Source organism: Phalacrocorax aristotelis, chromosome 2, assembly GCF_949628215.1.
Source record: "Phalacrocorax aristotelis chromosome 2, bGulAri2.1, whole genome shotgun sequence".
Lineage (NCBI taxonomy): Eukaryota > Metazoa > Chordata > Aves > Suliformes > Phalacrocoracidae > Phalacrocorax > Phalacrocorax aristotelis.
Window position 1 is genome coordinate 136,297,711 of NC_134277.1, and position 13,195 is coordinate 136,310,905.

Consider the following 13,195-nt stretch of genomic DNA (forward strand, 5'->3'; position numbering starts at 1 on the left):
GGAGAAGAACTGCTGGGCTGGATCGTGTCCCTGAATCGGTATTACATACAATCCTAGTGGCTGCATTTACCCAGTCTTTATAGGCCTCCTGCAGCAACAGACGTGCTGGTCCAACTGGTCATCCTCCCTCAGGAACGGGAGAGCCGTAAGAATAGCTACTAGACCCCCACTGTATTCTTATGGGTTTCAATCAAACATCGCTGGATTTCTTCCCTCAACTTCTTGACGTGACAGTATCTGCTGGTGACTTTCCATTGCTGCTTTTCTTCCTCTAGAGGATCAAAATCCAATTTGGTACTTAAATTACTTTGTTCCACTCCACTGGTCTGTGCCTGGTTTAAAAATCTTCCAGGAGCACTGCTTGCCCTTCTTGCAAATTCAGACTTTGCTTTTCTCCTGTAAACAAACAAATGAAAATCCCAACTCCTCCCCACATCCCCTTTCCAAAAATACAATATAATCATGATCAATCCTATCAGGAGAATTATTTAGCAGTCTCCCGTCTTAGTACAGCTTTTGTTGAGTAAACTGTAGCTTATATGACTCTGAAGTGTTTATTAGAAAGCTTTCAAAAAGAGATCTTCGTTTCAGGAAAAGAAAAATTGTTCAGTTTAGCAAATACAGACGTTCACAGCACAGAGACTGAAATGGTTAAAAATTATCCTAAGGAGCAAGTAGCTCACAGAGTTAGCAAAAATTTAACTTTTTCCTTTCTTCTACAGAAAAACACTAATAGCTGCTCTGGTTTCCATACTTAGTAAGACAGAATTTTGTTGTATGTTCTTGGTTTTGCTTTTTGTTTTCTCTATTGCTCCACACAGGTTTTGATTTAGTGCTTCTCCTTGGCTACAAGTGCTTCACTTTGAAATACAAAGCTCTTTAAAAAACAAAACAAAACAAAAACAACCACCAAACCACCCCCCAAAAAAACAACAAAAAAAGCCCCTCAACACCACATCACTGGAGGGAAAATGGGAAGTGATACAGTGCAGCTGCAGCAGTCTGGTTCTGCTGTTGTCCTCCCCCATCCCCAAATCCTCTGCATAATTTCAATCTTTAGTCGATGAACCTTTGGCAGGCCTTCTTCCATCGGCAGGCAGTACACCACATATCTCTGTTCTCCATCCCATAGACCTTCCGACACTTTTTCCCCTCCCCTCTAGGCTTCCTGTCAGAGAGAAAGGGAAGCTTGTTAACAAGATGCTGTTGTAGCTTTGCTCTATCACCCTAAGATCAGGACAACAATCTCAGTAGAGAGCAGCAGGCAGAGAACCCCCACCGTTTCAAAGGGATTTGGGTTGTTTGAGTCAACTGGGAGCTGATTAACCAGACAGACAGAGGGCCGGGACTCCACAGCTCCCTGGGACCCACCCTCTCCTCGCCTGGCTTCTACAGCCTCTGCAGCAGCTGCAGAGCCTGCTCCTCCGCACAAGGGCTCATCCAAGGCACGTGCGGACCTGACTTTAGCAAACGACTAAACCCAGTCTAGAAAAATGGTACTTTAGCCATGTAATGGCCAGTCATAGCTATCCTTCCATACAGTCCAGGTCACGTGAGGCCAAAGTCCTCTTTGCTTTAGAGCTGTGGTGCAAGCATTCTGCATAGCTCTGAGCAGCAGACCTTGACTGCCCACAGGTACCAGATATGCAAAGGGGGAAAAGCAAAGCTAAGGGAAGATCTCCTAAGCTTGCCGGTCCTCCCTGCGTGGTTTCTCTGAGCTCACTGACTGAAAAGCAACAAAGCGATTCAAAACAAGTTTTAACCCTTGCCCTCAGCTGCAGCACGGTGACATGTGTTCCTTCTCTGTCATCCCCAAAGTCAGCAAGGCAGGCAGTATCCGCTTTTAGAGCTGTAACGACTGTCATGTTTTCCATCTTACAACCACACTCAAAAGCTCACAAGTTTAGAAAATGATCAAAGTAACTGTTAAAATGGAACTTTATTTAACACACAGAAAGCCAGCAAACCTGCGGAGCAATGCTACAGGATCTCACCCAACGCTCACTACAGCAGTGCCATCTGTCCTGGCGTCTTTAAATCAAGTAACTGTACAGACAGAACTGTTCAGCACCTGTATTACACACTGCACGGCACACACGGGAGCTGCCTGGTGATGCCTCTTGTGCATACCCGTACATTTTTTGATTACTGAACATTCATTAATGGGCACAATCCATGAACTGGAAAGATCCTATGTTTAGTTCGTAGCATATGCAATTATCTGAGAAACATGAAGAAACTGAAAAGCATGAAAACTTCCTCTTGTCTCACTGTAGGGTATGGTCACCTTTAGGACTGTGAGAAACGAAGAGTTTCTTCGCTTCAAGAAATTTAGCATCACAGTTCGATTTTTTAACAGAACTTTCTGAACACTCTTAAAGCAGATGCTGCTCAAACATCAGTTAGTTTTAATGGAAGTGAACGTAGCCTACTTAACTTTCATAGAAAGTATAAAAAGCTCTGCTTTGATCTAATTTGTTTTAAGATACTGTTTCTCATAATTCAGTTGCAGCCAAATCCCATACTGACCGAAAGGTGATGAACAAACAAACCAGCCCAGCCTTTCAGGGGAAAAAATCAGAGCCACATACTGGAGTTCAGGATTGCTTCAGCTGGAGGGGCGAACCTGGGCAGCGTCAGTGAGCCTGGGCAGCGCTGCTTTGCAGGGCAATTTAGATCTGCATCTGAACTCCAGACATGCCTGGCACAAGGCCTGCGGTTTTGCTTCCCAGCCTGCCTTTTTCATTTCACAACAACTCCCTTTTCCCCCCGAACTTTACCTTTGATGACAAAGAAAAGCAAAATAGGTCCAGACAGTTACACTGAAGCGTTCTAGTAAGAAACTGCCTGACAACCACAATCACGGTTGGTGGTGTGGTTTTTCTGTTTCTTTGGCCACTGACACCTTATTTACTAAATGCCCTCCAGGTTCTGAGGCTGCCGGTCTGTCAGTAGGAGCTAGTGGTCCCATACCTCAAGCCAAACGCTACTCTAGGCGGTGATGAAAGAACTGTGTGGGACTGTTTCTGCTCTCCACTCCCTGCAGGACGATTATGAGTTGGTGAGACCTGTCAATACAGACAAAAAAACTGCTTACGACTGACGTACACATACGAATGCAGTATAAACACTTCTCCCAGAAAACGCAATACATGATGCATGGTGGCAAGGATAACCAGGGAAGGTTGTTATATAACATACAAATGTTAAGTAGGTTGTAGGCCTATTTAGAAAGACTTCTACTGAGCATTCGGTACGCTATGTTAGCTCCGTTTTGTTTCCCTGTACTTCAGCCGTCCAAACAGAGCAAACCAGAATACAGATCAGCAACATTTCAGGTTTTGGGAAATATGGAAAATGCATTCATTCTTATTTAAGAACTCTGAATAGCTCTTATGAAAACCTTCTCCAGTCTCCGGCCTGGGCTGAGATCAATACCAATAAACCCCTATGAAATAAAGGATTTCACATGTTGCTCTCGTGACCTGACGCTCTTTGGGGAGAGACAGCCTTGGAGAAGGGGGTTTGCTGCAGCGCAGTTACGATGCGGCCCTCTAGGATTTAATGGGAGTGCAAGGCAGCCCTCCTGACTGAGGCTGCTAACAAGATGCACTGGATTATTTCCTTTATTCTGCACTGTAAACCTTCTCAGCAGGTGTCCTCCTCTGTGAATGTTCCCGAGTGAAGGGTGTGGTTTGGTCTTCTGTGACTTTCCAAATAAGCCTCCTACATGAACCTGGGGGTTGGCAACATTATTCGAGTAATCACATGGCATAAAGCTTGGCTTTAAATAATTCCTACATTATTTACCGCTAGGGTCTGTCTTTGCTCCCGGGTGAAGGCCACAACCACTTTCCATCTAAAACACCAGAAAAAAGATTTACAAACACTTATTTTTGTTACATACACAACGTAGCGAGCTTCTTTTGGGCGTCTGGTGCATGAAGTCACTGCTTCCTGCAGCCAGGACCTGCAGATATTGTCATAGTTCCCTGCATTGCTACAACTTTTCACTCCTGCTCTTTTGAAGTCCTGGAAGAAAGGGGACTGACCTGACTTGAGGAGATGAATGTGCTTTGATTTTTGAAATAAAGTCTATTTTACAGCTACTCCACAGGAGCAAAAAACTAATACTCACAATGGAGTGCCGACTCTGTTTCAACTTTTACTCTTGGCTGGCAACTACAGTAATTTCTGTTTTAACTGCATGTGCAGCTCACGCTCTGAGCAGGTTTAGGCCATTACTGATATAATATTTTACATATCCGAAATGTGAAAGAACTTTGTGCCTGTTAACCAGAACTCACATACATACATCCAGAGACCACACTAGCTCCGTCTCTCCTATCGCCTCTCCGTACTGAAGGGAGCTTGCAGTCTGCATGTCCTGAACCTTTTGCAGCCTTTACTTTCAATGGCAGTGCTCTCCTGAGATGCCAGGGATTACCCAAATTCCCTTTTCTCATAAATACAACCTTGCATTTTGCACAATTAGAGGACACCGAGTCTGAAAAGGGCCCTGCTTCACAGATGATTATCATGTCTTTTTGTCTCTCAGCCATCCAGAAAATGGATCATCAGCAGTAACTTCATAATTTATTTCCAAATCAATTATGAAAATCCTGAAAAGCACCCGTCCTCGTATGGAGGTGATGCTGGCTCAGTAAAGAAGATTCCCAGTTAACTACTGGTACTTGAGGTCTGACAGACAGATCTTAATTTCCTTAGTATGTGCTACATTGGTACTACCTGCTGCTTTTCGAGATGTACATTAGACATGTGCAGTTGCCTTTATCCACCAAACCTGCCATATCCTTGAAGACTGGTATGGGGTTGGTTTGGCAAATCCTGCCACATAAGATGATGCTGACTGACCTTCTTTCCTATCTTTTATCAATCACTTCTCTGCTTTACCGAGGAATGACCGAAACACTGAAGATAAAATGCAAAGCAATAACACCTTTCTAGTCTTCGGCATTTACCACACACTGCATGGTTTTTCAGTCATTACCAGCAGCCACAGATCTCCAGTCAATTCTGCAAGGGTTCCTAAACACTTTAAAAACCAGAAAATTTGGATATCTACCACTACTAACCCATACCCAACATATTCCTTGGTTATCATTGACCAGAAAAGTACTTTGATGGCCTCCTATGTTATAACCAACTATCCTGCTCGCTTCCAAACACAGAACAGGCTTGAGAAGTAATTGCGGCGTGCAGACTGCGTCTCCCTTCACATTCTCCAGAGAAGGTCTCTGCAAGATGATTTCCAAGGCAGCTACACTGCACTGTTTGACACGCTTTGCAGCAGGCCTTAATACCAGTCAGCTGTACTCCCCTGTACGCAACACTGACTGCAGATCAAGAGGAGGGCGTGAGAAGGCAATCCTTGCTGTTGGAGGCTTTTCGCGTTTGAAGTGTTGTCTACGCAGAGAATTAATGTGAAACTATAGTGTTTGTTAGAAGGGAGGACCTGGAGTTTCCAGTTACAGCTCCTGGGGGAAACTGGTTACAGAGAAGATTTTTGTGATCTGTAAACATCGGATTATCAGACTTAAAGATCTTCTCCTGTTCAGCCTTTTTGGGTCTTATGAGCAAGGCGGGTAAGAATCAATATCACAAAGCAGAGCTCATGCTGGCATTCAAGAAGACTTTCATTCTGCATTATTAAAAGTGGAACTGTACAGTCATTATGTTAAGCCCTCCAGTACCAAGAGATACAGACTCCACCATTCCTCATGTGACTAGAACCACCTGCATCATTTCATTCGTCCTCCTCATACATCCCCATGCTGTGCCTTATTTTTTCTCCTTGTTCAGTCTCAAGCGGTAGAGCAAACATGAACTTGTCCTTTCTGCTCCGTGCAGAGAATCACACCTACCAGTGACTCTTAGCTGTGCCTACACTCGACCTTCTCTTGCACCTGCAAAGTTATCACGGGAAAATAGTACGAAAAAGTGCATTTCCCATCTGCCTTGGGAATCTAACCTAAATGATTAAGGTACAATTAAGGCACAAAGTATGAGGACTTGAGAGGGTCCCCCAATTCTCCTCATTTACGGCTACAAGACTTATAGATAAATGTGCACAGTTAGATGCTGTGAATACCCCTGAGCCTAAAGCAGTTGCATACTGAACCCTGACTGACCCAGCTGCATGTACAGCTTGTTTTGAGGCGCTTAGGTACTTGCTGAAAAGCACACTGACATTCGCAAAGGCCTTTCAGGAGAGCTCTGCTAAAGACTGCCCAAAAGTGAGGACTAAACGCAATGCATGATTGTCTGTCACAACACCCAAGTTTCCAGGAGAGCAAGCAGGGCATGCTCAGTGTCACTGAACTCGATGTCCGCAGGAATGAATGGGGTAACACCTAAGGTAAGTGTCAAAAAGGCCACAAAAGACGACTATTTTGAAATTTCATCTCTCTCGTGGACTTAACTGCTGACATACAGGCCTACAAAGGAAACTGTCTGAAATCAGGATCCTACAGCTCTCTAATGGGTCAAGGACAGAACGGCCCCATTCCAACATCACTAGTCACGTGAAAAAATGTTACACTCTTTTGCAAATCTGTACCAAATCCTTTACTGCTCAGTGGTTTGTCCAGGCCAAAAAAGTATCCAAAAGCCATTCTAGAAAACTGCTTGAATAGACATTAAGGGTCAGACAAAAAGTAATGGTTTGGACTTACTCTCTGAAGTTTCTTTGGGTGTTACAGACCTGCATTTAATCTCAGGGACCATGTATGTACAAAATTGCACAAGTTTATAGTATGCTGGCTCTGTCACATAGTCTGGGCTTAAATAAACCTCATAAGAGAGGGAGAAAGTCCCCTATACTACAGCTTTCCTAAAGTAGTTACGCTCAGTGTAAGGGTGGGAATTGACAGAGCCTTGTTTTTATAAGGCAATATCTAATTTACTTTGAAGCAGGAGAAACGAAACTTTCATTTATTATATAGTTATTTAACATCTCTTTGCACTTGCACCCTCACTTACTGCACATAATTTTCCACTGCAGGCAAACCTTTGTAATTAGTAAGTGATCTCACTGATGACAGAATAGTCAAATGTGTGCAAACCTAGAAGGGTTTTTTTCTTTTTTTTTTTCCTTTCTACCCTGAATAGCCTTAGCCTTATAAATGTTATTACACAGAGATATAAAGGCAGTTCATATGGTTCCCTGAGAGGTTTATAATTCTGCCATCATCACTGCTTGCCCAGGTTTTTGTAGCTGGTTTATTTTTAAATTGTACTTAAACCACTGGCATCTCCATAAAATCCTCAGAAAGTGATTTGGCATTTCTTAAATTCTTTTGAGAACTCTCAACTCTACAGCCACGGATCAATGTTGTTGCTTGAACAAGTAAACTCAACGCATACGTGTCTAATCCTGTCCTCTTAAGTGTCTGATTTACAATGTGGCTAATTGCATTTTTAGATTCCCAACACTCTTGGCACCAATTTCTGCTACTCCACAAAAGGAGCCAGTTTCATAATTACTCCGTATCAACCCCATTGTTGGGAAATCAAATTCTCAAGGAACTTTATGGATAGCACGCTCTGTCAAGGCACTCTTGTTCGAATTACTGCCAGCATGATGTCTTTCACTGTTAGTTGTTCCTTGATGGAATTTAATAAATATTCATTGGCAGAGTGCAGTGTAATTGATTCAGCCACTTTCATTTTTTATCAGCCCTGCAGGATGCCACAGCCTCTGCAGAAAATCTCCGAGATTTGCCAAAGGTTGACAATAAGTAGCTTTGGAGATTGACTTGATGAAGAGAAGGGAGAGAAGCAGTGTCTCTTATTGACATGTCTAATATTCACTGTCAGGAGAGAAAAAAAGCTATATGGTTCTTTGGATAAGTAACGTGCCTTATATAACACAATTTAAAAATTCATAAATTCATAAGGTGTAATATTAAATGAAACGTTATGTATAAAAAAAGGCTTATGATTCGAGAATATCAATTCATACTGAAAAATGCTTTCTAATAAAACTCAGGATACATTACATTAATATTTATTTCTATTTATTATACAGAAGATTTTCCACTACTCATAAATAGTGATTTACATTTTCTTTTCGTATTCACCGTGCTAGGCACTAGAAGCCTAATCCCTTTGAACTCTTCATAAAGGTTTTAACCCCCCCTATGGTATCCACACTTATGCTGTGTTACATTTCGGACTTGTCGAAGTCTACGTTCAAGCAAACATTCCATTTCTGCAAGTCCTGTTCATGAAATTAGGCCTTGTACACTATCTGCTGTGAAGACAGGGTCAGAGTTGACTTTACATCTAATACATACATCTAATACATCTTCATTAAAAATCTGTCAAACTGCAATACATATTAGTATCAAAATGCAGTACCTATTGAATTTTATTTTTTTTCTGTATATTATTTTATTTGTATTGTGTTTTCTGTATCAAAGTACAGAATTTTCCGATATCAACAGGGACTACATATATGTAAGCCTACTAGAATCAGACTTTGCATTTCATCCTATTGCTCCTTTCAAATATGCTTCATCTTCAGAGTTCATTTAGGTAACAGCCCTACTGCTTGAATCCAATTAGCCTGTTCACACAACCATCACCACACTGATTTTCCATCTAGTTTTGCAAGAAATCTCTTAGTGGCACAAAAAGGAGCATATAGTGCCAGGCTCTGCAACTACCAGAATGTTCTTTTGGAAGCATATAGTTTTAAAAAATATATACTATAGATCTAGTTCTCTGCTTGTAAACACCGATGCAAAACAAACAAAAAAAAAGTAACCCTACTGAATTAAAGAGACTAGCAAAAGTGTTAAAATCAGCCATGCTGGCAAACAGAGGCATATATTTCTTTTATTTCTTTTCAGTACCTGTTACGTCAAATTTACTTCTATTGTGAGGCACTGTGAAACAAAACAAAAAGTTCTAACAACTTGTTATTTTTTCTTTCTCTCTTTTTGGTGTTGTTCACTTACTGGAATGCCAGTGAAGGTAACTGGAGGCGACTGCCAAGAGATGCTAAAGCTACTGCCATTGGGAGTGAATTTTGCTGACCCTGGAATGTTCACCGGAGGAGTGGCCTGTGTGAAAAGAAAATATTATTCCAGTAAGAAGAACCATTCCTCTTCCAAAGCATTTCAAGGCAGCTTTCAGTCCTTGAAACTGTAAATCTACAAGGGACTTTCTAAAGTGGGGAAAAAACTGCATGGTGACAAGCATTTTACCCTTTTGAGGGGGATAATTCTGGATGAGCCAGTAAGAAAGGGGCGTATTTATATACCACTGTTATTGAAACCTTGTTTAGAGAAAATGAGAGCTCTCACAAGAATCCATACAAAACCCTTAAAAGCTAGATCTGATAAAAAAGCCACACAAAATCAAACATCACATACAAATAACTTTCAAAATAATGCCAGCTAGCAGCAAAAAATATTACAAATGATCACCTGTTCCACAGTGATAAACAAGGCAGTATTTAAACTGATGGCAGCTGGTTTAAACAACTGAAGGCTTCTTGGACAACAGGGTTAACGATCAACAGTAGAGGGTTGGCCATTTCTCGTTTATCAGATAAATGTTTTTGAGAATCATCCCAATTAAAACAGCCTTTCCTATTAAAAACGAGCCGAAAATCATCCTTGGGATTCAAAAAACAGCTCTTAAAAGACTAAGCTAAAGCAAATACTTGAAGGACCCCTGGGCCCCTTGAACGTTCTTCCCATCTGGGCTGTAATACCCAGTGCCACTCTGGGGTGCAATACCCGACAATCTGAGCTCAGACCACTGAGCATCTTTCATTTTGTGCCCTCCCTCTGGTTTTCCTTCTGGGCTCTAAGCCCTCATCAGGAATTCTCCCCTGCCACTTTTTGAATCCCATTTAACTGACAGAGTCAGGAATTTCATACCTTTGCAGTGACCCTACCTAACAGGAGCATGACCAGCCACCATGAATGCAGGCTCCTCCTGACTCTTGAATTTCAAACTTTAACCACAAAAAAAAGGTTCCTTGGTTTAAACTTACAAAGAACTTGCTATTAAAAATGAGCTTTTACTTCTGCCTCTCAGTTGTTTACGCCTGCCAATAACACAATGCACTTATTTAAGTAGTGTTTGTGTTTGAGGCTGCTGAAGTTGTCTCACCACTTCAGGGAAGAGAGTGCTTCCCTGAGCTGCCAGGCAGAGAGGAGTGATGACAACCTACAACCTGATAGTCCCCATTAAAGATAATCTTCAGAGTAAACAAGTGCTGAAGCAACCCCCTGGAGTCTTTCCAAGGAAAAGAAACTGAGACTGCTGATGCGTCCGTCTACAGCAGCAATGCTCTGCAGGCTGCCGAGCCTGCTGACAGCTCCAAGAGAACCCACACAGACGTGAGAGGCAAATGTCCACTGAGCTCCACAAAATATAAAAACCTTGCTGAAAGGCATCAAGAAAAATTTGGCAACTCCAGATGGTACCAGTAGTTCTTCATCACAGCCCTGTTCAAATGGGAAGGAGTGAATGACCACGGCACTCCTGCCAGAAAGAACTGCATGCAGCTGGGTGGGCAGCGAGGCAGCACTGCCTCCATGTAGCACCCCACTGGGATATCAGCTCAAAGCTGGGTCAGCATGGAGACTTCCCCAGGTATTTGAATAACACCCGCAACGGAAATCCTAGATGCTGAAAGAGCCTGCATGTAGTTCCTCTGTAGCTAAAATTAACAGGTACAGGCACTAGTTTCATAATGAAACGTGAAATATGAGAAGTTTAAAATTGCTGTGATTTGCAGTTGCCTAAAATACCATGGTGCTCCATTATTTTTTCTCAGTGCCTAAATATCTACCTTAAACATGATCAGATTTAGACAGTCAATCACCTTGTCCCATTGTTTCCCAGATGTGCATCTTTGCTCGTCAAACACCATCACCTTTTTCAGGCTAACATTTTAGACAATCCCTTCCATAAGGTAAGTAACCATAACATTACAACAAGGTGAAGAGTTTCTATACCCTGATCTCACTTTGCTTAGAGATGTCCATCTAATTTCCACTCCAAATATATTAATAGATCATATATAATTATTTATTTGTGCCCATATTGCCCTTATATCTGAAATAGCACGTGCTCACCTCTTCCCCTGTCAGTATTGTCTTCCCGCTTTCTTCCCAGGTGGCAATCCCATCCTCTCCTTGCCCCTGGCTTTGCTCGAGCTGTCAGTCCCTGGGCTGGAAAGGCCCTCCATGTATGTCCTCCCTGCCCTCCCTCTTCACTCTAATCACTTTTCTACCTCTTCTAACTGGAGCCCAGCATCCTTGAACTTGGTTGACCAGAACCCTACTCAGTATCTCAGTTGAAGTTATCCAGGGGTCTTGTACAACAAGATTAAAACCCACTGTCTCTCCTTGCTATTTCTTACCCAGGAAAGCTGACAATTTTTTTTTTCCTTCACAGCTCTATTGCTGTTGGCTCATGGTCATTCTGTGCTTGATTAATGAACACAGGTTTCCTCCTCATGTAATTTGCTAACTACCTCAGTTTATAGCATAAAAATATCATTAGATCCTAAGGTACAGGACTTTGCATGTTCTGCCATTAAACTGCATCCACAACCTATTATTCTTAAGATCGGCCAGTCATGTAAGCATGATATACGAACTCCTTTACTGCTGACGTCCCCCGAGTTAATTATCAGCGACATTTATCATAGTATTTGCTAGTACCAAAATGATTTAATGAAAATTAGATCAGGCCCAAATATGGCTTTTCATTCAACTCCACTAATAACATTCAATAGCCCTTTCAACATAACTCACTGCTGTCCTCCCTGACTCCCCAGCTCTTTTTCCTACGCTAAATTTAAACACTGGCCTCACAAATACTGCCTATATGTTTTAAGATCAAATGCTCTCCTTGAATCCACAGGGATTTGTTCTTCTGTACTTCTTCATTGTTGACTTTGTCCAAGGAAGATGCTAGACTGTTCTAGCATAATCTCCCTTTGGGGGTCCTCCATCGCAGTTCACCTCATTTGCTGTACTTTACACAATTTCTTCAATTATTCCTCTAAATCTTTGCTCATCCACAAGAATGGGTCAGAGAAGAGAGTCAGGACTTGTCTTATCACTTCCCCTTTACACCGTTCTTACTACAGGTATCATATTTGCAATTTTCCAGTCAAATGGGAAATGTCAATTAACAGAGCTGTTTAGGGTTCCTGCGACTCAGCTCTGTGTTCCTGATTTTCTTCCCTTTTTTTTAACAGGAATTCTGGAATTAACATAATTCAGCCTCCCTCATCTGAGTTCCTTGAGCTGTGTATTTTGCCTCTTCACTCCAAATGAAGTAATTTCCACTTTCATGCTTTCATTCATATGAGAGATAGTCTTCACTACATTCCCATTCAATACTTTGTTTCAGTTTTGATACAGATAATATTTTTATCAGAAGTAAAGTTTTGAAATTCTGTATATGGCTCACTCCAGCAAGGAAACTGCAGGAAGTATTAAAGGTGCCGTTTACACCTTCTCTTCTATTCCCTTTTACACAGTAGATTAGTCATAAGAATGCTTAAATGCTACAAGTGAAAGCTGGGCTCAATTCCTTGTCTTGCTGGCAAGAGTTGAGTCTTTACCTTGCCTCCCGGCGAGTGCTCTTCTTGCTGGGCTAGAGGGACCCTAGCACGGGATGCCACTGACCTCCTCTGCAGAGCTGCTTCCTTTGCAAGGAGAACCTGAACGTGAACTGGAGCAGGGACCCCCGTCTCCTGCTTCCAACAGGAATGCCTTGAACAGTGTGGACTGTGTCACTCCTTGCTGATGAAACGAAGTATTGAAACCAGAGCAACTTGAAAAGGAAATGGCTCAGACATTTGCGGTCTCATGTCACGGAAAACATCAGTTCAAATCTAATTCAAGAGGCTGAAACATCTGAACTAGGATTTCCTTAGGCAAGTACTTAACTCAAAGGCTGCTTATGAAAAAGGATCAAGCGAGTCTCCAAACTGCAGGGAAGAGTGTCATGACTGAAAATCCCAAATGAAGTGAGACTCTTCTCAGCAGCCTAGACTTGGTGCTTCACTCTCAGGGCTTAAGCGAGACTGAGAAGAAAGTCTTTCTCCTAGCTGGTTTGATCGGTCCCCAGGTTGGTGTGCTCCCCAATGCAGCTCCCACCTGAGGTGCCAAGCTTCCACCCATGCTTTCTGTCA

The 13,195-nt window shown here is 42.2% G+C and overlaps 1 protein-coding gene across 1 annotated transcript in view; it reads right to left on the reverse strand.

The window, feature by feature from the left end:
• Window positions 1-535: 535 nt before the first annotated feature.
• The window catches only part of ZNF704 (zinc finger protein 704), an 88,983-nt gene continuing 76,323 nt past the window's right edge, over window positions 536-13,195 (reverse strand). The window contains exons 7-9 of the mRNA XM_075085299.1: window positions 8,985-9,089; window positions 2,974-3,068; window positions 536-1,168 (exon numbers count right to left, since the gene is read on the reverse strand). Coding sequence (XP_074941400.1) covers window positions 1,057-1,168; window positions 2,974-3,068; window positions 8,985-9,089 — 312 coding nt within the window. The 3' untranslated portion in view covers window positions 536-1,056. The remainder of the gene's footprint in view (window positions 1,169-2,973; window positions 3,069-8,984; window positions 9,090-13,195) is intronic.